The 27,838-nt window shown below is 41.9% G+C and overlaps 1 protein-coding gene across 2 annotated transcripts in view; it reads left to right on the top strand.

Moving 5' to 3' along the window:
* Window positions 1-26,571, top strand: part of HMGB1 (high mobility group box 1) — a 60,462-nt gene extending 33,891 nt beyond the window's left edge. For both annotated transcript variants that reach the window (XM_029602630.1, XM_029602628.1), the window contains exons 4-5: window positions 7,180-7,354; window positions 21,841-26,571. In XM_029602630.1, the coding sequence (XP_029458490.1) occupies window positions 7,180-7,354; window positions 21,841-22,008 (343 nt within the window). In that variant the 3' untranslated portion in view covers window positions 22,009-26,571. The remainder of the gene's footprint in view (window positions 1-7,179; window positions 7,355-21,840) is intronic.
* The last annotated feature ends 1,267 nt before the right edge of the window (window positions 26,572-27,838 follow it).

Raw genomic sequence — 27,838 nt, 5'->3', positions numbered from 1 at the left:
GGCCAACCTGTCTTGAAAAGCTTTCTTCCACGATAATCCCCAACTCTTTCCACAACCACCTGCTGTGAAGTCAGGCTGCCTCATCATTGCCAATAGCACCCCAATTATTGTGTCTCCGCACAAGTTGTCTACTATTGGCTTGTTATAATACGAGTCAGCCTGTAGCTTGCTAATCACCCATATGTGAGGACTACCATCTTGCTTGTCCTGGGAGAAAGCAGAGTTGCTTACCTGTAACAGGTGTTCTCCCAGGACAGCAGGAGTTGGGTCCACTAACGTTTCTTATTTTATTTTTCACTCGCGCTTTTTGCTATAAACGAGACTGAAGAGAGACCCCTGTGGACACAGGGATAATGGCATGCTCAGTGTGCCAGTCAAAGCTTTCTAGAAACCGTGACAGAAAAGTTTTCTGTGATAGGGCTTCATCCAGTGACATCACCCATATGTGAGGACTACATCCTATTGTCCTGGGAGAACACCTGTTACAGGTAAGCAGTACAGGTAAGCAGCTCTGCTTTATTCATCCCTACCAGCAGATGGAGGCAGAGGACAAAACTTTGGGACACTACTAATTATCCGAGAGTGCCAACTGCAGTCCCTCAATATTGATCTCTACACAAGCCAAGATAATTTAACAACAGGTCGCACTAAATCCCCTGAGATGGATACCCCTAAACTGGATAGCCACCAACTGAAGTAAATACAACCTCCAATAAACTTTAAAAACTCCACAAAAACAAACAATTTGAAACACTTTCTAATGGGTACATAGGCCCATCAGCAGAACAAGCAGTCTTTCGGCATAAATACTGAGGTGGGCTTCTGGAATGATCTGTGGTATTACAGGAACGAAAATTAGCAGGTAACCAATTTTCCTTTGCTGAACATACCCAGATCAGTCCAGACAAGTAGTATGTACCAAAGCCCCCCTATACTGGGCGGGGACCTGAAAGACCCTCTCTCAGTACACTCTCAAAGGACACTGCCCCAGCGCGCGTACATCCAATCGGTAATGCTTAGTGAAAGTGTGAGGTGAGGACCAAACTGTAGCCCTACATATCTCCTGGGGAGACACCAGCTGACACTCTACCCATGATGACACCTAAGTGGAACGAGCTTTAAGACCCACAGGAACCCCACGGCCCTTAGAAACATATACCAAGGTAATAGTTTCCTTCAACCAATGGGCCAAAGAAGCTGTGGACACTTTCTTTTTCCCTTCTTAGCTCCACCGAACAAAACAGAGGATCAGACCATCTGAAAGAATTGGTGACCTTCAAATAGCGCAACAGGGCGCACAGAACATCCAAGAGATGGAGATCCCTACCCTTCGAAGGATCACGAGACCTGTCCGGAAACCCTGGCAACTCCACCGTCTGATTAATATGAAAGGCAGAGACCATTTTAGGAAGGAACGAAGGTACCGTGTGTAAAGAAACCATGACTGTAGAGATCCGCAGGAAAGGGTCATGACAAGACAGGGCTTGTACTTCTGAAATTTGCTTGGCCGAGCAAATAGCCACCAAAAAGACAGTCTTCGAGGTAAGGACCTTTAAAGATGCACCACCCAACGGTTCAAAGGGAGCCTCACAGAGAACCCACAACACAAAATTGAGATTCCACTCTGGACGCACGTTCCGTAGAGGGGGACGCAGATGCTTAACGCCCTTCAAGAAACGCATGACATCAGAATGGGAGGCCAAAGGCCGGCCCTGTACCTTCCCCTCTGAGCAACCCATGGCGGAGACCTGGACCCGAAGTGAGCTATAAGCCAAACCTTTAGACAAGCCCTGCTGTAAAAAGGACAAAATGTGCAGGACAGAAATCAGCAGCGGATCTAAATTCTGCTGACCACACCAGGACTCAAACACCTTCCACACCCTGGAATAAGCAATGGAAGTAACAGGATGTCTAGCCTGAAGAAGAGTAACAATAACTGGCTCCGAATAACCCTTCAGGCACAACCACCGTCACTCAAAAGCCACGCCGCGAGATAAAAGTGATCCGCCTGATCCGAAAATATGGGTCCTTGGCGAAGAAACCCTTGCAAGTGAGCCAGCCACAGAGGATGAAAAGCAGGTTGTTAATACAAACAAAAAACACACTTTGAAATATCTGTATGCTAATGCCAGAAGTCTAAGATGGGAGAGTTAGAGTGTATAGCAGTAAATGATGAGATTGACATAACTGGCATCACAGAGACTTGGAAGGAGGATAACCAATGGGACAGTGCTATATCAGGGTACAAATTATATCGCAATAATAGGGAGGATCAACTTGGTGAGGGTGTTGCACTTTATGTCTGGGAGGTATAGAGTCCAACAGGTTAAAGATCATCCAACAGAGTAAATGCTCAGTAGAATCTGTATGGGTAGAAATCCCATGTGTGTTGGGTAAGAATATAGTGATAGGAGTATACTAGTCCACCTGGGCAAAATGGTCAGACAGATGAAGAAATGCTAAGAGAAATCAAGGAAGCTAATCAATTTGGCAGTGCAATAATAATGGGAGTTCTCAATTAACCCAATATTGACTGGGTAAATGTAACATTAGGACTTGCTAGAGACAAAGAAAATAGGAAAAAGCATAAGCATTGTCAAGTTAAGGGTAAAAGTTCCTGGATGTAATAAATGACTGATTCATGGAGCAATTGGTTCAAGAACCAACAAGAAAGGGAGCTATTTTAGATTTAATTCTTAGTGGAACACAGGATTTGGTGAGAGTGGTAACGGTGGTGGGGCCACTTGGCAATAGTGATCATAACATGATCAAATTTAAACTAGTAACTGGAAGGGGGAAAATAAGTAAATCTACAGCTCTAACACTAAACTTTAAAAAGGGAAACTTTGATAAAATGAGGAAAATAGAAAAAAACTGAAAGGTGCAGCTGCAAAGGTTAAAAGTGTTCAACAGGCATGGACGTTGTTTGTTTAAAAATACAATCCTAGGGGCGCAGTTCAGATGTATTCCATGCATTAAGAAAGGTGGAAGGAAGGCAAAACGATTACTGTCATGGTTAAAAGGTGAGGTGAAAGAGCCCAAAAAAATCCTTAAAAAATTAGAAGAAGGATCCATCTGAAGAAAATAGGAAAAAGCATAGCATTGTCAAGTTAAGGGTAAAACATTGATAAGAGAGGCGAAAAAAGAATATGATGACCATGGGATTAAAGGGGCTCTTAGGGAAGATAACACCATTGCAGAAAGACTAAACGAATTTGTTCCTTCTGTATTTACTAATGAGGATGTTGGGGAGATACCAGTTCCGGAGATGGTTTTCAAGGTTGATGAGTTAGATGAACTGAAACAAATCACTGTGAACCTGGAAGATGAGGTAGGCCAGATTGACAAACTAAAGAGTAGCAATTCATCTGGACCGGATGGTATGCATCCTAAGGTACTGAAAGAACTAAAAAATGAATTTCTGATCTATTAGTTAGGTTACAAATTTTATCATTAAAATCATCCATTATACCTGAAGACTGGAAGGTGGCCAGTGTAATCCCAATATTTAAAAAGGGCTCCAGGGGCGATTCGGGAAACTATAGACCAGTGAGCCTGACTTCAATGCCGGGAAAAATAGTGGAAACTATTCTGAAGATCAAAATCATAGAGCATATAGAAAGACATGGTTTATTGGAACACAAGCAACATGGATTTACCCAAGGGAAGTCTTGCATAACAAATCTGCTTCATTTTTTTGAAGGGGTTAATATGTGGATAAAGGTGAACCGGTAGATGCAGTATATTTGGATTTTCAGAAGGCGTTTGACAAAGTCCCCCTTGAGAGGCTTCTAAGAAAACTAAAAAGTCATGGGATAGGAGGTGATGTCCTTTCATGGATTACAAACTGGTTAAAAGACAGGAAACGGAGAATAGGATTAAATGGTCAATTTTCTCAGTGGAAAAGGTAAACAGTGGAGTGCCTCAGGGATCTGTACTTGAACTGGTGCTTTTCAATATATTTATAAATGACATGGAAAGGAATACGACGAATGAGGTTATCAAATTTGCGGATGTTACAAAATTATTCAGAGTAGTTAAATCGCAAGCGGATTGTGATACATTACAGGAGAACCTTGCGAGACTGGAAGATTGGGCATCCAAGTGACAGATGAAATTTAATGTGGACAAGTGCAAGGTGTTGCATATAGGGAAAAGTAACCCTTGCTGTAGTTACACAATGTTAGGTTTCATATTAGGAACTACCACCCAAGAAAAAGATCTAGGCATCATAGTATATAATACTTTGAAATCGCTGGCTCATTGTGCTGCAGCAGTCAAAAAAGCAAACAATGTTAGGAATTTTTAGGAAGGGAATGGTTAATAAGACAGAAAATGTCATAAGGTCTCTGCATCACTCCATGGTGAGACCGCACTTTGAATACTGTGTACAATTCTGGTCTTCGCATCCCAAAAAAGATATAGTTGCAATGGAGAAGGTACAGAGAAGGGCACCCAAAATGATAAAGGGGATGGAACAGTTCCCCTGTGAAGAAAGGCTGAAGAGGTTAGGGCTGTTTAGCTTGGAGAAGAGATGAGTGGGGCGGAGAGGGGGTTATGATAGAGGTCTTTAAAATATTGAGAGGTCCTGGATGAGTAGATGTGAATTGGTTATTTACACTTTTGGATAATAGGACTAGGGGGCACTCCCATGAAGTTAGCAAGTAGCACATTTAAGACTAATCGGAGAAAATTCTTTTTCATTCAATGCACAATTAAGCTCTGGAGTTTGTTGCCAGAGGATGTGGTTAGTGCAGTTAGTGTAACTGGGTTTAAAAAAGGTTTGGATAAGTTCTTGGAGGAGAAGTCCATTACCTGCTATGAATCAAGTTGACTTAGGGAATGGCCTCTGCTATTACTGGCATCAGTAGTATGGGATCTTCTTGGTGTTTGGGTACTTGCCAGATTTCTAGTGGCCTGGTTTGGCCTATGTTGGAAACAGGATGCTAGGCTTGATGGACCCTCGGTCTGACTCAGCATGGCAATTTCTTATGTTCTAATCTCTGTACACACCTCCCTCTTTAATGGCCTGATCCAGTCCAGCATAATTCAGATAGCTGGTCTGAGACATTGAGCCATACAGGAGGGAGAGGAGCTGGGCTTCAGTAGAGCGAGCTATAGAAATACCAAACAGGGCATATCAGAATGGGTCCATTGAGGAGATATAGTTCCTGGCAAAGAGGAAAACTGTCATTATCCAAAATGACCTTAGTCCTAACCTTTCAGGATAAAAAGGTACTCCACTATATAATGAACCTAGCTAAATGTGAATAAAAATGTTGTTGTGACTTTTTGCAATAAAATTTATTGTATTACATTGACCATAGGGATAACGAATACCTTTGCAGTAAAGAGGTTAAACTTGATCTCTGATTAGTGCTTTAGTATGCAGAAAGAGAACAATTGTTCCTTCTCTGGAAATGCTCAGAACTCCTGCAGCACCCACTGGATAGTTTTATGTGCTCTCTGATACAGTTCACACTGGGATATAAAACAGCTTGGCAGATAGCATCAGAATCAAGCCCTGAAATTGGGGCATAAAGAGCTTTACTAATTTTTATTTTGAGGGTTTATAGCTTTGCACATACTCATAGCTTTTATTCTGCAAAATATGGAGGAGTGTAAAATATTGTGAGTAAATTTCTATGGGACAGAACCAATGATCTCCTAAGCCAGCCTAAATAATTTTATTCATGCTGGAAAAAAAAAAACATACTGCAGGTTAAATATGCCCAGTTAGGCCATTTACATAGCTCAGGAATTTTGTAGAATTGAAGCCAGTGTTTTAAGAACATAAGAAAATGCCATACTGGGTCAGACCAAGGGTCCATCAAGCCCAGCATCCTGTTTCCAACAGTGGCCAATCCAGGCCATAAGAACCTGGCAAGTACCCAAAAACTAAGTCTATTCCATGTAACCATTGCTAATGGCAGTGGCTATTTTGGGAGACCTTTTGCCTGAAACAGCATCCCCTGGAGAGCAGAAGCCTGACCCTCTGCATGGTAGTGCATAGTACTTGTCACTAATTCACCGGCCCAGCTCCACTTTACATATTTTGTAATTTTGAATGTATCATCTAAAAATATGTTCATTCTAACTTTTTTGTTCAAAATAAAATGACTCAAAGTATGTAAGATTTGGCCACTTCAGTCCTTGTACTTGTCCTTCAGATTCACAGAACAGGGAGTACATCCTGAAAACTCATAAAGTAACTTACCAAATAGTGAAGGAACAATCAAGCATTGCAATTTCAGACAGTATTTAACCATATGAAAATTATTTGTATGAGGCACTGGCTGATGAGATTGAATGACTCTAGCCTCCATGAAACAGGCTTACAACAGATTCTGTGATGAAACTCCATCCTGCAGAAAATTTGCTTTCAAAATAAAAATTTGCTCCTTTGTTGAATAAGCAAAAAAAACTGAACTAATTTTTATTTTGAAAGTACATTTTCTGCAGGATGGAGTTTCATTACAGAACCTGTTATAAGTCATTTTAGGGTCTATGCAAAATATCAGTGCACTTCTTGGGTACTGAAGGCCCTTTCATGCTCTGTTGATTGCATGAGTATCAATAGTCTAAGACTGAGTTTTTTGATGCTTGTGAATCTTTTGATTTGTATTTACATGCCATATTTTGTTTTGACTTCAGGCTGGAGTTCAATCTACAGGTCATAAATTGCAAGTGGTATTCTTGAGATGTGAGTTGTGTGGGGTGCTGCTGATCAGAACCAGCAGGAGTGTTGTAATTAGTATGGGGACGGGGCCACCAGTCTGAGTTTGTATTGGCTCACAGTCCTGTTGTCACTACAAAGTTCATGCCAGCTCTGATCAGCAGTCCCAGTCGGCCTGGGAATCAAATCAGGTTTTCTGCATGGCAATGTGCAGCACTTGCCACTTAAGTGACTGGGCTGGCCCCCCATTCCATTTACTGTTAAAGATTCTTATAGTAAGCATTTGATCTCTACACTATTGAATTAACTATTCTGTACTATAACACTGAGTGACCATAATAATTTCTTTACATATGTATGTTGGTTCATCTCAACTGTAATAATTGATGATTTTACAAACAACTTTCCGAGAGTTCAGTGTTTTCACTATTTTAATAGAGTGCACAAAAAACCTGCTTTGAAATTGTAGAGTCTTAATTTATAACTACAACTTTTCTTTTCAGTTCTGCATTTTTCTTGTTCTGCTCTGATTTTCGTCCAAAAATCAAAGGAGAGCATCCTGGTTTGACTATTGGTGATGTTGCAAAGAAACTAGGTGAGATGTGGAATAATACTGCTTCAGAGGATAAACTGCCTTATGAAAGGAAGGCTGCCAAACTGAAAGAAAAATATGAAAAGGTAAAAAAAAAAAAATGTCCAGCATAATGCTATCATAAAATTCACAAGGAATATTGTTATGTAATGGAGTCTTTTTTTCACAATGGCTTCTTTTCTCCTTGCACTTTTTAGAATAGACATAAAGTGGTGGTTTTTTGGGGGGTGGGGGAGTGGGTGGTCCTGATAGGTTTGGTTTTCTTTTGTTCCTTTTGTACATCCAGCTCAGTCGGAACAAGGGCTGCACTCTGACGCCACAAGCCTTCAGTTGCAACTAACCAGGATGTTTTCCCTATTTTAACTTACTCCCTTCTCCCCAACATACTTAGTCTGGTCATTGCAATTTTTATGTTATCATAATGCTTGGGGATAACTGCGCAGGGCAGTTGCTACTAGGGATGTGCATTCGTTTCATACGTTTCCTAAACAAGCATATAATTGAAACGTATGACACATATGAAACGAATGCACATCTAATTGACATGTAATGGGAAACGTATGAAACAAGTGCACATCCCTAGTTACTACCCTTAAGAGAAATGTAACCTGCACAGACTGGCAATTACTACCTTAAGCTTGCTGGGCAAACTGGATGGACTATTTGGTCTTTTTCTGCTGTCATTTCTTTGTTTTTATATTGTGACAATCCAAGGCTGGAGACCATCCACCAGGGTTCCTTCAGAACCCTACCATCATACTCCCTGAATCCATCCTCCAGGTATTACCCTTGAGCGATGACCATGACACCCTCTCCCTTCAGCAGTTGTAAATGCTGCCTGTGCAGGATCTCCAGCCAACTTCAAAAGTGAAAAGCCTGACTTGGGGATTGAGTCAGTGACCCACTATATGATGCTGCACAGTGCTGCCACTTGAGCCACCAGGCCAGCCCAAAGTGACAGTAATCTTTTTTTCTCAGTATCCCAGCACATTCGTAGTGGAATGAAACATTTGCTTCTCTGATTATACAACCTGTTGAGAGAAGTCAATAGCACATGTGATCGAGCTGGTGGCCACACTTCTTCAGGGTACACAGTTGTATTTTAAAGTTTATACTTTGTGCTAAATTCTTCCTTCTTTCATTCTCATTAATGTCCCATAAGAAATGTGACCATTTAAAATTTGGATTTAATTTGCTTCTTGTAAATGGATCCTCTAAAATTGAGTCACTTTGAAAAAATTTGAGATGTTTGGTTTGCCTGTAATTAGCTACTCTAAAAGTTAAATTTTAAAAGTCCGACACTCATCAGAACTGGGAGATATGCGAATATGTTGGGCAGACGCACGCTGAGTGGATTTTAAAAGCTGCCCGAGTATGTGCCTATCTCCCACTGCGCACACAAATAAAAAGTTCTAAAAAGGGGCACGGGTGTTCCTGGATTTCAACTTCAAATTAACACACAGATACTCAGCGCACAGGCATGTGCTGGTGTCCCCTGCCTCGTGACTTTACTTCTGCTAAGGAGGATGTGTAAGTAATAAAGATAAATAGATCAGCAGGGTTTTAAGGGTCAGAGCTAACAGGAGAAGAATGGTTTGGAAGTCCTATCACTTACCTGGGTAAACTAGGAGAACCACGAACATGTGTGCGTGTTCAAGTTTTTATAACATGTGTGCATATATGCATGTGTATTACAAAATGGCCGTGTCCCTGGGTGAGGGCTGATGAACGTGCTCACATGTGTGCCAGTTTAAAAGTTAACATCTATGAATTTAAGGTCATGTCTGGTTAGTTTTAGTTACATTCTTATTCTTTTTTTTTTTTTTTTTTTTTTTTTAAATGTTCAATTCCTGACCAGCAAATTGCATTGTGAGGCTCAATTTTTTTCAGGAGCTAATATTAAGAATAAGATTGTTCTGTCTGTTAGCTTCTGAAAGAATCTTCCTGTGCTTTTTATTTGATTTCAGTAACTTCAGCACATGCACTGTGTAACATTTCAAAAGCCCATGCTGCAAGTAGTAAGATCAACTCTGTACCAGTTAAAAAAAAAAAAAAAGTTATTTACATTTTATGCTTGAAATTACTTGAGCAAGTCATCTGCAATTCTCTAAATATCAGAGAAAGCTAACTTTGTAACAGTGCTACAAATGATATTTTATAGCATGGTTTCTAGGTTTTTTTTCTTGCTGTGTGTGGGGTATCTTTTTATTTGATTTATATTCCACTTTCAGGATATCAGTTATGACAACATATCCAATAAGGATCAGTTCGATTGAGTGTGAGGGATTTTGTGACATTGCTGAGTAGTAGTGAAAACATTACTGTAGCTTTGCTAGTTTTTGAAACATTTCAGTTAATACAGGATACATGCTAACACTTGTGTACTTATGAAATATACAAAGAAAAAGGTTTTTTAAAATTCAGTTATACAGGTGAATAAGAAAACAGAATTAGCTGCATCAGATTTCATGTTTAACCATAATTTGACTATTGTTGGTTTACAACTTAGTGTTTGTCATACTGTTTTAGCTCTCCAGAAGAGTGAATGTAAATCTTTTTATTAATATTAAATGACTTCCATCTTAAGGCTTTTGATCATAGCAACCTTTCCATGGTTCATATTATGCCTTGTGGAGGAAAAAATGAAATAGCCTATTTAATTATAGGATAGTAATACAACATTGTTGCAGTGTATTTTTTGCAAGTAGTCTGTAGAGTTAGTGTGTCTATCTTCAGAAAAGGCAGAGTGGGCCAAGGTGTACCACAAAAAGCTGGTTCTTGATTTATTGACTAAGATGTGCAGAAGTCTGCTACACTTGGGACAGTTTTCTCCATAGTGCCTACAATGAAAATAGCATTAAAAAAGCTCCATAGCAGATTGTTCCTTATGTCACGGCCTAGAGACCAAGAGCCAGCAGAACAACGTTAAAACATAATGTTTTAAAAATACCCTGTGTGTGTTAAATTGTTTTCCCAGCTTGGTCCCTGGAGTGTGAGGAACATAATGTTCAATGGCAATTTGGCATATTTTCCTGTAGAAGCAATGGTGAAGTTTTGCCTCGGTATCATGAGGAAAACTATATTTCTTATGTCAGGGGACTAGGAGCTGCATCCCCTAAAAAATTCCTTTATAGGTGCTGGCAGATCCCAAGAAGGAAACAAATTACCATAGCTGCTGATGGCATCCATAGTACACCTATGCTTAAATGGAAAACCTTTCCAAAATTCTTGAATCAAAGCTTTCTGTGCCATGGAGCAAAACCCAGTAGTTCAAGTTTAACATTATATCAAGTCTTCATAATCTTAGTAAAATATCACTGGGATGCTCATTTTTAAATGCCACCTATTTACTTCTCCCAATATTCTTTAAAAAAGTTTTGGAAATCCTGTTGCCTCTTAAATTGAAGTTTCCATCTTATCCTGCTATACCAATCCATCCAGCAGATGGAGGTAAACACTGATTTCTCCTGTGACATCACAGCCACTACTTAGGAGGTGGTGCTAGCAGTGAGAATCCAGTATTTTCTGCCTCCAGGAGATGGTAGGACTGAGTTGGTACAGTAGCTAAATGACAAATTTGTGACCAGACCCCAAGGGTAGGCCACTAATGTTCCCGTCAGCAGTGTGAGCCCATTGACCAGCTCCCAGCCCTTTGTTAGGATGTTGGGTTGAACTTGGACCGGGAACAACTGATTTTAAGGAAAGGAACGACAGGGTCTCAGGATCCTACTCCAAAACTAAGTTACTTCCTTGTTTCCGTGGCTCAGAGGAAGTTTCTCCCTGCTCCAGAGTCTTTTTTTTTTTTTTTTTTTTTTTTGCTACTGCCTCTCATCACTTTCTCTTCCTCTGCATTCATGCAGGCCAGGCCCCACCAGTGGGTTATGTACCTCTGCCAGCAGATGGAGACGGAGTAAGAAGCTGACATCACGAATATATAATCGTGCTCCGACATGAGTCTGCCAGTATTCTCCGTCTCTAGCAGCTGGTGAACATGCATTTCCTTACTGGGGATTGCCTATTAAAAAAAAAAAAAAAAGACATAGAAGAAAACGGAAGACCGGGCCGATTTATATAGTACCGCTTACCCCCTAAGGTGATACTGTCGGGTTCTTCCCTCAGTTGAGAGCCTTAGTCCAGTAGCCCTGTTCTGGTGTGGACTTACAAATAAATAAATAAAATAATTAGCGGTTGCAGACCGAGAGAGGCTCAGTGGTGAAGGCTTTTGCCCTCTACCCCCATAGCCGGAAACCCATTCCTGCTTTCAGCCAGGGAGGGTTGAGCTCAGGTAAAGTTCCATTTCAAAAAAAAAAAAGAAGAGTGGAGTTAGACCCAGTAGGAAGTAGCTTCACCTTTTTCCTTGGCATTCAGCTTCTCCCGCTCACGCCTCTGGGGAGTTTTGTGAGTGTGGGGGAAGCTCAGACATTAAGGGTTGAGCAGCTTTTTGGCTAGGCCCTGTTCTCGAGTTTCCTTCCTGGGCCGTATGGTAACCCGTGGCAGTTCCTTCGCACGTTTTTATGTGTGACGTCAGTGCGTGCCTGTGCTCCTAAATCTGTATCCCCTGTTGTGTGTGTACTTTGTATATATATTGTGCGCGTAGTTAGGCGTTTCACTGAGCTCATTTTGCATGCATGTACTTGTGTGTTTTCTATGCGCGTCCCTACCTGTGCATTTTCTGTGCACATATTTCAGCGCATTTTGTGTGTTTTACTACACACATAACTGGGCATAGTTAAGTGCGTACCTGCCGCATGCTTGTGTATGGAGCGCATACTAACCATTGTGCAGGCGCAAAGAGATCAAAGCGTCTAGCTATTTGTGCTGCATGCTATATAAGGGTGATATAGCTGGAGCTTTCTACAAGCCTCTGTCAGCACTGCCTAGATGCTTAAGGAGATTTGCCGCCTCCTGATTTTGCCAACGATGGTCTATCCCCTTGGTCCGAGGGGAATTGGACTGAGGGCAACACGACAAAGTTGTCCCTTTCTTTGGTTGATCCACTGACTGAGTCATCTTCAGGGGAGGCTCACCCTCAAGATGTCAGTTTTGGGCTTGTGGGACCTGGTATGGAGGCAAATCCAAAAGAGCAAACAGAGCAAAAGCTGCACTCAGCAATTACAGTTCAACCACAACGAGTGCAGAGAAATGTGACATAGTCCAGTTTTAAATGTTCAAAATCAATCTTTTTATTTATAAATGAATGTTGTCATGTCTATACGACCCCTTGAAGTATAGATATAACAGTGGAGTTGCCATTCATTTATAAATACAAAGATTGATTTTGAACATTTAAAACTGGACTATGTCACATTTCTCTGCACTAGTTGTGGTTGGACCTGGTATGGAGCCATTTCCTTTTCCTGGGTCAAATTCTTCCAGGGATTACAGTCCTTTCTACAGGGGCATCCTTAGTTGGCAATACCATCTAAATCAGGATCACATGCTTGAAGTTCCCCTGCATCTGTCACTACGGGCAAAGGCCGTGGCACTGCACATCCTTACCATGTTCAAGTTGATGTGGATCAGGATGATTCTGATGATAAGGAAGGGGAGATTCCCCCATATTTAGAGTCACAGAGACCTCTTCTCTGTTTCTTTCATAGAGATGAGTTACTGAGTCTGATCTCTCAGACTCTGAAGACATTTGGAGTGGCTATTCAAGAGTTGATTGACCTTGACTGGATTGCCCCAGAGGTGACCTTTAAAGAGAGGCGCGCCTTGGCGGGTTTATACTCCTTGGATCCGCAGGCTAGAGAACAGTTGCGTTTCCCAAAAGTTGATGCATTAGTGTGTTCGGTTACTAAGTGAACTGCCATCCCAGTGGAAGGAGGGGCAGCTCTAAAGGATGCTCAGGATAGGATGATTGAGGCTATCTTTAAGCAAGCCTTTGAGGCTATGGCGATGAATTTGCAGATTACTTCTTGTTGTGCCTTGGTGGCTCAAGCTACCTTGTGTCTTTTGCAAGACTGGCGGTGCCCTTTCAGTGATAGAACCTGGGGCTGCCTTCTTGGCTGATGCAGGATGTGACCTGGTTCACACAGCCTCCTGAGGAGTTGCCCTTCAAGGGTTCCCTTTTGTTGGGCAGTGAGTTGGAAAAGATGGCAAATAGATGGAAGGAAGCCCAGATCCCTCATTTTGCCAGAGAATAAGAAGCCAGCTTCTCGGCCCTTTTGTGAAAGTGGCCATTCCTTTGACTATAGGCTATTTCTTCCTTATAGGGAAGCTTCTTCTCAGAGATCCCATCCCTTCAGTAGGTCTCAGCCCCTTCGCCCCAAAAGACTTCAGAAAGATGCGGGTTCTGGGAGTGGAGCCTCTCAATCTGCTTAATGAGAAGACTGTTAGCCCTGACGGCTGTGATTCCTGTTCCAGAATTGCAGCAAAATACAGACTACTATTCTCTCTAGTTTGTTGTACCCCAAGAATGAGGGGTCCTTTTGACCCATCCTGGATTTCAAGGGAGTTAATCTGCATTTGCGGGTCACTCATTTTTGAATGGAAACTGCGCTCTGTCATAATGATAGTACAAATCAGAGGAATACGCCACGACTCTGGATCTGATGGAGGCATATCTGCATATTCCCATTCGTCAGGAACATCAACTGTTCCTATGGTTTGCCATTCTGGGTTGCCATTACCAGTTTCAAAATCTGCTAGGCATATCCGCCTTTCACATACTGGAAAGGACAATGTCAGAGCCAACTTTCTCAGCAGGAGGAACACGGACTAAGGAGAGTGAGAACTAGTGGATGAAGCCTTTCAGCTTGTTGTGGAACTTTGGGGCCATCCGTAAGACTTGCTGGCTGCCTCAGACAATGCAAAAATTCTGCGGTTTTTCAGTCGCAGATGGGACTCGAAAGCGCTGGGCATCAAAGCTCTCCTTCAGGTGTGGCCAAAGGGCAGCCTGTTGTATGCCTTCCCGCCCTAGTTTCCAATAGGCAGGATTGTTTGGAAGATTGCAAGTCAAGCTGACACCATCCTTTTGGTGGTTCCGGATTGGCTCCAGAGGCTGTGGTATGCCAATCTGCAGAGACTGCTAGAGGTAGTTTTCTCAGATTACCACCGCGGAAGGATCTGTTGCGGCAGGGACCCATTCTACACGAAGATCTGACTCTATTTTGACTTACAGTTTGGCCATTGAGAGGGCTAGGTTGTTGAAATGTTATTTACCTGCCATGATTTCCACTTTGCTTAAGGCCAGGAAATTTTCTTTGTGTCTGGCATATGTTAGAGTTTGAGGCCTGGTGTGGTACTGAGTGTGAGGTTCTCAGCCTCTCAAGTTGGCTATTCCCTTTAGTTTTGGAATTCTTACAGAATGGATTGCGTAAAGGTCTGGCTTTTAACACCTTGAAGGTTCAAGTGCCAGCCCTCACTTGTTATAGGGAGTGAGTCAATGGTGGGCCTTGTTCTTCCTATCCCGATGTGTCCCAGTTCTTGAAGGGAGTTCTTCGCCTTCCTTTGCATCTTCCGTTGCCTCTGTGGGACCTTAATCTAGTTCTGGAATTCTTGGCAGGTCCAACTTTTCGGCTGCTGCGTGGTCTTCCCTTGCAGCTGCTTACCTTGAAGACAGTTTTTCTGGTGGCAATCTGTTCTGCACATCGGGTTTTCGAACTGCAGGCCCTTTTTTTGCCATGAACCCTTTTTGCGTATGACTCCGGGATCGGTACAGCTTTGGACTGTGCCCTCTCTTTTTTTTTTTTTTTTGCCAAAAGTAGTTTGTTTCATTTGGATCAGTCCATTTCCCTGCTTACCATGGACAGGGGAACAGAGATGAAAGTATCATATCGTCCATTGCATACCTTGGATGTCAATCGACATTTGCTGGGGTACTTAGAAGTTACTATATCTGTCCGGAAGTCTGATCACCTGTTTGTTCTCCATGGTGGCAGCAAACCAGGTGTTCCTGCGATGTGGGCTACTATAGCCTGTTGGGTTAAGGAGGTCATTGTGGCCACCTATGTGGCTGTAGAGATTCCTTTGCCAAAGCAGGTTAGACTGCATTCCACGAGGGCTCGGGCATTATCGTGGGCGGAATTTTGATTATTGTCTCCTGTCAAGATTTGCCAAGCGGCGACATGGTCATCAGTGCACATCTTTCCAAGCATTACTGCTTGGATGTTCGGACTCAAGAGGATACAGTGTTTTGCATGGGCAGTGTTGACTGGACCACAGGCAGCCTCCAACCCTGTTCGGTAGAATCTTTGGTACATCCCTCTGGTGGGGATTGGTCTGCCTGAATGTAGAGGGAGTAGAAATTACTACTTACCTGATAATTTCCTTCCCTCTGAGAGCAGGCCAATCCCCAACCAACCCTTGGCTGCTGCATTTTTATCTTAGTGGCTTATTCAGTCCCTCAATTTAGTGGCTTATTCAGTGGCTCAATTTAGTGGCTTATTCAGTGGCTTATTCAGTCCCTCAATTTAGTGAATAAGTTTATTCTTTTGGCTGACCTCAGTGTTCCCTATTGGTTGGAAGCATGAGTAGTTGATTTTTAATAATCATATTTGAGTTTAATTAGTTTGTCCACAGTTTGGCTTTTCCAGAGGATACTGGCGGGCTGATATCCAGGCAGGACTATATATCTGTGACGTCAGCTTCTTACTTCATCTCCATCTGCTGGCAGAGGTTCATAACCCACTGGTGAGGATTGGCCTGCTTTCATTAGAGGGAAAGAAATTATCTGATAAGTAGTAATTTCTCCTTATTTGGTCTTGGGCTTGTATCTCCTCCTCAAACCCCCCCCCCCCCCCCCCCCCCCATCTGCTTGGTCTTGCTGGTTTAAAAAAGAAATATAAAAAAGAAGCTCATGGTAGTCAGTAGTAGTCTGCTGGTGTGTGCAGACTGTCAGCAGGAGCCAGCAGGAGAGAGAGTACAGCTACCGGGGGTTGGTATTTCAACTGTGGAAGGAGGGGCTCTGTGTGCATGCCGCTGCCTTTAGAGCCACATGGTGCAATGGAGAGGCCGGGCCATGCGTTTCGCCTCTGAGGCCTGCAGTGCACCGAGCTGCACCATGACAGAGTTAGAATTTTGCTGCCCTAGGCATTGTTCTCCCCCTCTTTCCACTCCCTCTTCAGACAACAGAGCAGAAAAAAGAAGGCACAGCCTTCTTTGTTCAGCTCATTCTGCTCCAGCTCACCACCCCCTCTGAAGACTATAAATGACAGGAAGGAAAGGGGCAGGATTAGGGAGCAGAGTGAATCTTCTTGGCTTCCTGCTATGTACTGTGGCCTCACCTCCCTCCTCTTGTTTCCTGCATAGTACAGGAGAGGAAAGGCTGGAAAAGAGAGAAGAGTGTTTTTCTTTGCTTTGTCCCTACCAACCTCATCTCTTCCTTTCTGTTCTCTGCACTGGAAGGGGAGGGTTTGGAGCAGGAAGCAGGCCATTCCCTGCTGAGTGATATTCAGCAGAACTAGTAGGCAACAATTTTTTCAGGTGGTCTGCTGCCCCCTAGAATTTTGCCACCCTAGGCACAGGCTTAGTGTTCCTATTGGCATATCCAAGCTTGCCTGTGCACAGTTAAGAGAGAGGCAGTGTGAGGCCTTGGTGGGAAGGAGTGGTTCCCCCTTTGTTGCCCACTGGACTTTTTGACACGCCGACTCTGGAGGGCCCTGATACACGGTCCACTATGAAGGCACCAGAGTCAGTGGCCATTTTGAATTCACACTAGTGTTCAGTACTGGATATCAGCGAGAGGACAGGGAGCAGAGGGGAGTTTGATTCACCCCCTTGCTTGTTCTTGTGGGGGGACCCAAAGGAGGGGGGCCCTGATAGAAAGTGCCTCTGGTTTGTGCCCAGGAGAGAAATTTTGTTTTCTTTGCTTCTACTAGGCCTTTTGTGCCTTCTCCAAGATGGGGCAGGGCCCTGTGGGGGTATCTGTTGCCTGGAGTAATTTCACCGGGTCTCCTCACATGCCAGCTAAGAGGATGTATCCGGGTATTGAGGCACCGGCGTCCTCGTAGGAGGATCCTGGGATGGTTGAGGAGCCCGGGGAAGCCGATAGTTCAGCATCTGTGGAGGAAAGGGAGATTTCTTCTGGTCCTGAAGACGATTCTGTGATCTGGAAGTTTCACTGGGTTGAGTTGTTACCTGTTTGATCAAGTGGTTTCTTGTCTCCTGCTGGAAGAGACCAAGCCACAGGACACTCCGGTATGGGAGTCTGAGTCTGGCTTGAGGGCAGGTTAATCTCCTGCAGCAGCTGTACCCACTCCTTCAGTCTCTGTGCAGAAGTTTTTCCAGATCCCGGTCGTGGATGTTCTGGTCACAGCTTGACCAGGGGCTGACACTATTCTGTGGAAGGGGGCGCATCGCCCAAGGATCTATAGGATAGGAAGATGAAGTTGCCTCTGAGAAGTTTATTTCATTGGTGATGGCAGTTCAGATGTCTATATATTTGTCCCTGGTGGTCTGGACCTTTTTGCGATGGATCCAACACTCCCAGAGAGAAAAGAGGTGGCCAGGATGGAATCCGCCGCAACCTTTTTGGCTGTCAGTTGCAGTGCACCAGCTCCTGGGTTTGCGTAATTGGGCAGCTGACTCTTGGTCCAAACGCATCGCGGCAAGTTTCCTATTGTTTGGGGAGGATTTGGACCAGTTGGTTAAGAGTCTGGGAGATCCTAAGCCCCAGCATTTGCAGAGGTTGCTCTTTTTATAGGACCAGCAGAAACTGGGGACATTTTTGAGTTTCAAGGCAATACCTGCCACATAGGCAGTTTTTTCATGCCTCTTCAGCTGCCTTTTCTGGTTCGAGAGGCCAGGGGCAGTCCTTTCGTGAAGACAGAAGGGCAACTCTGGTTTTTCAGTGGGAGCTGATAGAGCCTCTTCCTCAGGTCCAGTGGGTTCAAGCTCTCCCTACTCCTGTTGGGGGATGCCTACGGGAATTCTTCAGGGAGTGAATCCACATTATGTCCGACCAGTGAGTGTTGGAGATTGTTTGCTTAGGTTACGCTCTGGATTTGCATTGTCCAGCATGAGACATCTTTATGGTTTCTCCTTGTTTCACTGCAGCCAAGCAGCAAGCAGTATGTGAGATGTGGCTGAAGCTACAGCTCTTGCGGACAGTGGTACCTGTGCCTCCGTTATAGCGGAGCTGCGATTTTAGTCCATTCATTTCGTTGTGCCCAAGAAGGACAGTCCTTTTGTCCTGTACATATCTGAAAGCATGAACCACAGTCTGTGGGTACCATTTTTTCTTATGGAAACGCTGCGTTCCTTTCTTGTGCAGTTCATCAGGGAGAGAATACCTGTGTTCGTTGTGTTGCAGTAGCATTTTCAGTTCTAAGCTTCACTGTTTAGTCTGGCAACTGCACTGCACACATTTACCAAAGTGATGGTGATGACCCTATGGCACGAGGGAATCGCGGTCCACCCATATTTCGACGATTGGTTAATACAGGTGCTGTCTCACAAGGAAATGGAGTGCGCAACATATGTGGTACAACTGTTGGAAGACTTGGACTGGGTTGTCGGTTTTGCCAAAAGTACGCTACAGCCCACGCAGTCCCTGGAATATCTGGATCATGGTTCGACAAACAGAAGGTAAAGGTGTTTCACATGGATGAGAAGGTGCACAAGATCCTCAGTCAGATCTGATCTTTTCTGGAGTCATGTGTCTCATGCTTGCTCTGATGGTGGCAACCGTAGATAAGGTGCCGTGGGCCAGAGCCCATATGCATCCCCTCCAGGTGTCATTCCTGATGTGTTGGTCCTTGCAGTTGCAGGACTACAGGGTTCGCTTGCCTCTTGTGTCAGGCAGTGCGCCAGTCACTTTGCTGATGGATGGTCCCCTCAAATTTGTTGAAGGGGAGTCAGTCTAGTCACTCTGTCCTGGGTTTTGGTCATGACTGACATGAGTCTCTTGGGTTGGGGGGGTTCATTGTCAGGATCAAGTGGCCTAGGGGAGTTGGTCTCCAGAGGAAGCCTTGTGGTCCATCAGTCAGTTGGAAATCCAGGGCTATCTTCCTGGTTCTTCTCCAGCTCCTCCCACTGCTTCAGGGGATCCTTTCAGACAATGCCACTGCAGTAGAGTAGGTGAATCAACCGGGGGGGGGGAATCCAGGAGTTGTAGGGTTTCTGCGGAGACTTCATTACTGTTTCCATGGAGGAAAAGAACAAACAGCTACTTTCAGCGGCTCATATAGCTGGCCAGTACTATGTAAAGGATGATTTTCTCAGTAGAAATCTGCTAGATCCTGGCGAATGGGAGCAGAGCTCAGGGGCCTTTTGCAGGATTTGTGGCAGTTAGGGCCGTGCCCAGATGGAATTGATGGCAACTCAACAGAAGGCAAAGACTGATTGTTTCTTCAACTGCCAAAGGGAGCAAGGGTTGATGGGGATCAATACCCTAGTATAACCCTGGCCAGAGGGGGTGTTCCTGTACATTTTCCTTCTGTGAGCACTTGTGGGCATACTGCTACAATGCATAGAGGTGGTGAGCAACTGGGTCATTCTGGCTGTGTAGACCTTGGTACATCAGTCTATTGAAGCTTCAGGTGGAGAGGCCCATAGGGCTTCCCAAGATGAGGGGTCTCATGGCTCAGGGATCCGTTGTCATGGAGGATCCGGCTCCATTCTTTCTTACAGCCTGACCCTTGAATGGAGATAATTCAGCAAGAAAAGGGTATTATTTGGTGGTGATATTTACACTGTTGAAGTCATGGAAATAGTCCACTTCCTTGGCTTACATTCAAGTTTGGCGTTTGCTCAAGCAGTTCTGCGTTTCTAGGTCAGTGATTCCCCGGCGGGCTGATATTTCATGTATTTTGGCTGTTCTTCTAGTTGGTCTGGATAAAGGGCTGGCCCTGAACTCTCTAAAGGTGCAGGTGGCAGCTATTTCTTGGTAACGGGGTCCCATAGGGGGTGTCTCGATAGCAGCTTATCCCGACGTGCCCTGCTTCTTGAGGGGCATAAAATGGTAACTGTCACCCTTCCGGCCCATTGTTCCCCTATAGGACCTCAATCTAGTGCTGAGAGCCCTCACAGGGGCTCCCTTTGAGCCTTTGAAACAGAGATCTTTGAAGGATTTGTCAATGAAGACTGCCTTTCTGGTTGTGGCGTGTTCCACATGGTGAGTCTCGGAGCTTCAAGCTTTATTTTGCCAGGATGCTTTTCTAGCAATTTCGGTGGAGGTGGTGGTTTTTCAGGCTAGTGCCATCCTTTCTCCCGAAGGTGAATTCCACCTTTTTTGTATTAATCAGCCAATTTCATAGCGGTCTTTCTCTCGGGAGAAGTGTGGAGCGGAGATCTGATGTTTGGACGTGCAGAAGATTGTCCTAAGGTTCTTGGAGGTCACTAATGCCTTCTGCAAATCGGACATATTGTTTGTCCTTTTCGGGGGCCCGCATAAAGGTGATAAGGCCTCCAAGATAACTCTGGCTCACTGGATAAAAGACGATTGATTCGGCTTTCTTGCGTGGATGGCCAATATTCGAAGGATCGTCACTTGGTCTTCCCTACACACTTATGTGAGGCATTATTAGCTGGATTACTGGCACAGGAAGATATGGCTCATGGTGCAGGGGTCCTTCGGGCAGCTCTCGCTTCCTACTGCCCAGGAAGATGAAGCTTTGGTACTTCCCACTTGTCATGGCTGGGCTGGTGTAGCAGGATTAGCTGGAAGGAGAAATTTCCTTACCTGTTAATTTCCTTTCCATTAGTTCTGCTATACCAGTCCAGGACCTGGGAAACGAGTCTGTATTTCAGACTGTTCTGTTTTGGACAGCTGGTTGAGGACCTTGGTCCTTATTGAGTTTTTATTTATTTTATTCTTTCATTATTTCTTTTATTTCTTCCTTTTTTTGGTTAGGTCACAGAGAAATGTCTCCGTTTTATAGTTGAAACTGAATTTGTATTTACTTGTTGATAGATGGGGTCACATCCTAAGCTTTGACAGAAGGATACTGCATGCTCACTGCTAGCATCACCTCCTAAGAAGGGGCTGTGATGTCATAGGAGAAATCAGTGTTGTCTGATTCCATCTGCTGATAGGGGGCAATAACCCACTTGTCATGGCTGGACTGGTGTAGCAGGACTAATGGTAAGGAAATGTCTTCTTATGTTTAATATTACTTTGTGAATTGAATTACAATAGTGTAATATAAAGCTGTCAGCATTTAATTCTTTGAATAGCAATCCTTCAAGGAAGGCTAGTGAATCTGGTTCATGGGCATTCTTGCTTGAGTCTTCTTTTTTCATATCTGAATACATACTTCAATAGTGAGACCCTAGAACTAACATAGATTTCATTCAGAAGGTGGCACTGTCTACCCTATAATACATATTACTTTACTTTCCTTGTAATGCTGAAGTTAATCTGGTTTATTAAAATTTTAGTTCCACAATGCATAAGCTTACAAATAGCCCATGGCTTTATGTTACTCTGCTCTATTTATAGTTAATATGCCTCAAAATATGAAATATGAATTATGTTGGCACCCAATAACTTGTATATTATTTAGTTTCAGGTCAAGTTTAAGGTCTTCCATATGTAAAGTGTAATTTAAAAACCAAAGTGGATACATGTGATAGATATGCTCAAGAGATCAGGAAGAGCTCTTTAAATTATCCTTCTCTGGCTTTCTAGGATATTGCTGCATACCGAGGAAAAGGAAAACCTGATGCAGTGAAAAAAGTTGCTGCCAAGGCTGAGAAGAGCAAGAAGAAAGAAGAGGAGGAAGATGAAGAGGAAGAAGATGAGGAGGAGGAAGATGAAGAGGAAGAGGAAGATGAGGATGATGAAGATGATGAATAAGTCTTTCAGAGCATTTTTTTCTTGTCTATAAAGCATTTAACCCCCCTGTACACAATTCACTCCTTTTAAAGAAACAATTTGAAATGTAAGGCTGTGTAAGATTTGTTTTTAAACTGTACAGTGTCTTTTATTTTTTTTTTTGTATAGTTAACACACTACCAAATGTGTCTTTAGGTAGCCCTGTTCTTTAGTGGTATTTCAGTAGCCACTAAACTTGCCTGGTACAGTAAGGGGGTTGTAAATTGGCTTGGAAGTTTAAGCAGGTTCTTGTTGGTGCACAGCACAAATTAGTTATGAGAATATAGTTAAGTTTCCATCTTCAGTTGTATTTGCATCATTAAAAAAACAAATGTTGTCTAACTGAATACCACTCTGTAATTGCAAATGCAAGTTGCAGCTGTTTTGTTGACATTCTGAATGCTTCTAAGTAAATATATATATATAATTTTTTTTTTTTTTTTTACTATTGTCCTTTTAAAATGGGTAAATGCTAGAAACAGAGGGGGGGTGTGTGGAGAGAATTTCTCAGCTTTGCATTATCTGTATGCCATTTAGAATCTCATTTAACAGATTTCATGTTTTATATGATTAGCAAACAAAATCTATGGTCTACATCCAAACATAATAAAGTTATGGTAAGAAAAGAGATGTGCACAGTCATGGTGAAAACAAATTTTACTTCTTGTCATAACTAGGTGTTTAAAAAACAATATGGGACCCTAAAAACATACTGACTAGTCTACAATTGTTAATTCTAACTCATAGTCCATTATTTTCTTGTAGAAAATTTTGAAATTTTATAATAAAATCTGGGTGGGAGAGAGAGATCTGATTCAAATCTCTGTAATGGTATAGAATCGGTTCAAATTTTATTCATCAGTGAAAAAACAGCTACTCGATCACCAAGCTATGCAAATTAACCAGGTTTTTAGCCCAAATTATGCAAACATCTACTGAACATTCATTTTGTAAATCCTAAAACTATAACCCTGTTTTTTGCCTTAGTTTTTTGTAGGCTTCTAAAACATGGCATCAGTAAGGGTCAGTATGCAGGTTGTGGTGATATGTCCTGTTTGAACTGCCTTTCCTAGAGTTTAAAGGAGAGCTCTTTCAAACTTTAAAACATGAATCATCCTGTTTTAGAGGGTTTGAGTAATTTTTATTTTTGTGATGCCTTTTTTGAATTAAAATGTTCACGGTATCAGATTTTCCAGAGAGGCAAAGGCCTATTTGCATGTGAAGATGGCACTTCACAGCAAGAAAATGCTTATTTGGAGATTAGGCAAGGAACAAGAGATTATTGCAGATCTAGACTATATTGGCATGCTAGTTGACAAAGATGATAATATTGGAAATGGATGGCATTAGCTGCCTGCTGAAACAGGAAATGGGCTACAAGATTGGGGAATACCATGACCTCAGACAAGGATAAGGTTAATGCTTCTGTCCATCGTGAAATAATGATTCCCCTGCAATAATAGAAAACAAACACTTCATATACAGTGATATCATCAGAGGCAGCAGTGCCCTGGGAAGCAGGTGTTCTTCCTGAAATAGACAATCATGATTTAGGAAAAGAGCAGAATAGTGCCAAGATGGATAAAATGCCAGTAAAAATATATAGAGAGAACAACAAAAGGGATCAAAATGGCTAGAAACACAGTAATTACAATGGTGTGCAGCTGGAAAATATTTTTCATTTTATTTTTATTATTCATTTTAGTGCGCACTAAATCACAGTAGTGTGCAGTAATTAAATGTAGTTTACTAAAAAATTAGTGCTCACTAAAAATGGAAAAAAAAAATGAATGCACATCCTTAGTAATTACAAAAAACATTTAATCTAACAGAATAAAAGTATTAAATTGTACCTGACCCCATATTTGAAGTCAAATGTGTAAAGGAATTGTAGTCATAGCAGGACTAATCTGTAAGCATGTAAGATTTTCACAATGAACAACCTCAAAACATTTTAATGAAAAAAACTAGGTCTTAAAAATGCTCTGCAGTTTTGTTTTGACATGAATGCAACAGATGCTTGTAATTTTGCAGCCAGAAATTGTTGTACTTTGAAACCACAGTTACTAGAATTTTAAAAAGGCATCCATTTTTTTAATGGAACATTGGATCAGATTTATATGAGTTTTGTCCTATTCTGAGTTCATGAGAAAAACTTATAAATCCAACTCATTGCTTCTGTGTGTTGGGAACTGTACTTAAGAGTTCTTGCACTGAAAAAGCTGTTGTGACTTGCATCCCATAAATAGCAGTATACATTTCTCTGTGCTGCTGTAATGATAAGCTGGTACCTTGGAAGAAAGGCTCCATCCAATCTGATCATTTGAATTGCTATTTTTACTATATGCACTGCAAAAAGTCTTGTAATATTTTCTTTTTGTATTGGGGAATCCAGTTAAATTTACATTTTAGGAGCTCAAGATTTTATACTTCCAAATTTTAAGAATTCTTGTATCCAATTGAAATTAATAATACAATTGTGTTTAGAATTAGATTTTTGGAAGTCATATACTTACAAAGACAGTTTTTTTAAGTTTACAAAGTTAAAATATGTAAGGTTAAAAGGGACATCATCAGGTTTAGCCTAATAGAAAAATGAATGTTACAAAGAGTCTTTAAATCAGATTTAAAGATTGGGCAAACAAGGCATGAAAGTGCAAAAAGCCTATATATTAATATTCTGTTTTAAAATTAGAAAAGTAAACTTTTGTTCCAGATTTTAGGTTCCCATTGTGCAAACAAAATTGGTGCAAAATGCAATTAAAATTGTTGATCGATCCTTAAATTTAATTCTTGAGGGTAAGTGTGCCTTCGCTTTTTCCGAAGATCTTGCTTCCGCAATTTTTTTGCTGTGGATTTTCTTTCCTTACAGAAGTAATAGCAACTGAGAGCCTTTGGCAAAACTGACCTGGGCTTTTAGCACCGTTACCTCAGTTTTTAAATCTGACCCTTTGTATTTCAAAGCAAGTCTCCAGCAACAAAAAATCACTTTGTATTTGCAGATTATATTGTCCAGGTTTTTTTTTTTTTTTGTTTGTTTTTTAAATCACTTTCACATTCATTTACTGCTCAGTAAAAATGTAATGGGTCTTAGGATAATTCTTTCAGAACCTGTCATAATTCGATAATGTCTTCTGATGATGGAAGAATCATTCAGTGTTTTGTATTCCATTGCAGTTACTTGATTTGCTAAAGGCAAATATTATGGTCTATATCATTTTAGTGATGTCTTTCATTATTTTTTGGAGATTTTTTTGTTTTGTTTTTGGTATAAATGTAAAGACATTAAGCTGTGGTGTGCTTCACCACAATGATTTACCATTTAGTGTCAATGGTGCTCAACAGGATGGTAGAATCCTGTTTCAGTTTGTATACTATTTTTGCTGCACCTCATAAGATGAAAGTTAAAACAAAAAAAGGTTTTCAGAATGGTCCATTCACTGTAAAAGCTTAGAATTACAAATTCAGTTTTATTAAATTTCTATGCATGTTCTTTAAAAAAAAAAAAAGAAAAGAAAAGAAAAAAAAAGGAATTTACTGTTTTATGCTTCTTGCATTTTCTGTTTCATTCTCATTTTCCTTACTGGTGCCACAGCAAAGATTTTCAGACTGAAGCAATAGGCTGAGCCAATTCTTGATAAATTGTAGCCAAGTCTTCAGCTTTCATATATTTACTGTTGCACCACGGTTGTAAACAAATATCCAATATGTTCATTTTAACATCTGCCTGTTTCTTTAACTGAACCATGTGTATTCTTTCACCCCATATGCTGTCTTTCATATCAGTTTAAAATAAAGCAAGAAAATGAGTAGTGAAAACATCACAGTCATTACCCCTTAAAAAGAAATGACCCCTTTTATATAAGGATGGGAATATTAACAAAAACATAAAGGGTCTTATTTAAAAAGCAGATTTCTTATCTTGGAAAAATGTAATTGAATAGGGAACATTTTGGGCCTTATCAGTTTAGATGGGAGCAGGTAGGTAGGGTCACTAGTACAATACCAGTTTATAAACAAATGTGTCCATGCACTATCCAAACTAACTGGAGGATTTATCATTTTGCTATAATAGCGAAATGATCTCCCAAGGGAAAAAAAGGAACGGGGGGTTGATAGTGAGCAGGTGTCCGCATCCCGGCGATGCGTTTTCACCCACCATGGTTGCAGCCACGCTGCACACTATCGCCCGCAAACACCCCCCCGCAGGGCCAATGAAATAGCATGCGCTAATGCGGGCAATAACATGCGACACATCACCTGCAGCGCTACAAGCCCCTAACTTTCCTTATCCCTGCCTAAACCCCACCCAAACGCCTCCCCTTTCTCTAATTTGAATTTTCAACTCGCGATGTAGTTATAGAGTGCGTTGGGGTATTATCGCATGCAATAATGCCTTAACGCCCACAATAATGGACCATCATGATTTGAAAAATGACCCCCTAAGCATGTTAGTTTTCAACAGCCATTCAACACTGGCATTTCAAAATTGCTTCATACCTATAATGTGTAAAAAATAAATAAATAAATAAACAGCAACACCAAGGACTGCTTTTCAATATGGTTTTGTTTATATTTTGGCTCTAAGCCTTTTTTTTTTTTTTTTTTTTTAATGTCCTGTGATGATTTGACTTACTTTGTCTGGACCCCTTTGAGAGTATCCCAGCTTGGTAATTTTTCTCAGAAGCTTTGTGTTGTTTTAGCTTCCCAGGGTTTAGGGAGTAAAGTTAAGTTCCTTATGAAAAAGGAAAGGGTAGAACAGTTTTAATAGCTGCTAATTCATGGACTTCTTTTCCTTCTGCCAGCAAGTCATGGAAGAAGAAAGCCTCTACCAAACTGTAGCACACTTCTTTCTAAATATCTGCTTTGTTTTAACACTTTGTCTTTGCTGCAAATCTCTAACTGCAGCTGCTTTTCTCCTCATAGATGTTTGACTTGTTAAGGCCCCAATGTAAAAAGGTGCAATGGATTATGTGCAGACTTCACTCTATGTAGCAAGGTGTTTTGTGCACAAAACAATGTATATACCAACCAGCATAAAATTGTGCACAAATTTTGATTTTTCTAAGAACATAAGAAATTGCCATGCTGGGTCAGACCAAGGATCCATCAAGCCCAGCATCCTGTTTCCATCAGAGGCCAAAACCAGGCCACAAGAACCTGGCAATTATCCAAATGCCTATTTAAATCCATCTTATTGAAGGCATTAGCTATTACTCGCCAATGTAGAAAGGTATATAGGGTTCTCCTAGAACACGCAAGATGGTAGTCCTCGCACATGGGTGACATCAGATGGACCCCCAGCAGCAAAAACTTGTCAAAGTTTCTAGAACTTTGACATGCACACTGAGCATGCCCAGCATGCCACTGTCCATGTGGAGTCCCCCTTCAGTCTCTTCTGTGAGGCTTTTGCTTAGCAGTTGTGGAGCTCTGCTCTCTTTAGTCTTTTTATTTTTAATTTTTACTGATTCTTTTGTGTCTTTTCTGCGCCAGGTCACCCTTCTCCCCATTGATGCTTCTATAGGGTGATGTAGTAAGCTTTCTTTTTGTTTGTTTTCCTTTGCAGTCTATTCCCAATGACCGCCAGTCATCGCTCGCTGGCTCTTTTTCATGGCATTGGGGTTTTTCCAATGTCCCCAGTGGACCATGTCCATCACGGATCCACTCAAGGTCTGTATCTGCTGCCTGGGGGCATCGCATGACATCAGAGGGTGCTATTTTTGTGATCAAATGACCCCCAAGGGTTGTTGGGCCAAGTTAGGATGGAGAAGTTCTTTGGATCTAGAAAGTCTGATCTGTCAACTCTGGCGTC

The sequence above is a fragment of the Rhinatrema bivittatum genome, chromosome 5 (genome assembly GCF_901001135.1).
Source record: "Rhinatrema bivittatum chromosome 5, aRhiBiv1.1, whole genome shotgun sequence".
NCBI lineage: Eukaryota > Metazoa > Chordata > Amphibia > Gymnophiona > Rhinatrematidae > Rhinatrema > Rhinatrema bivittatum.
Note: the sequence above shows the minus strand (reverse complement) of the source record. Positions and strands in the feature narration are given on the sequence as shown.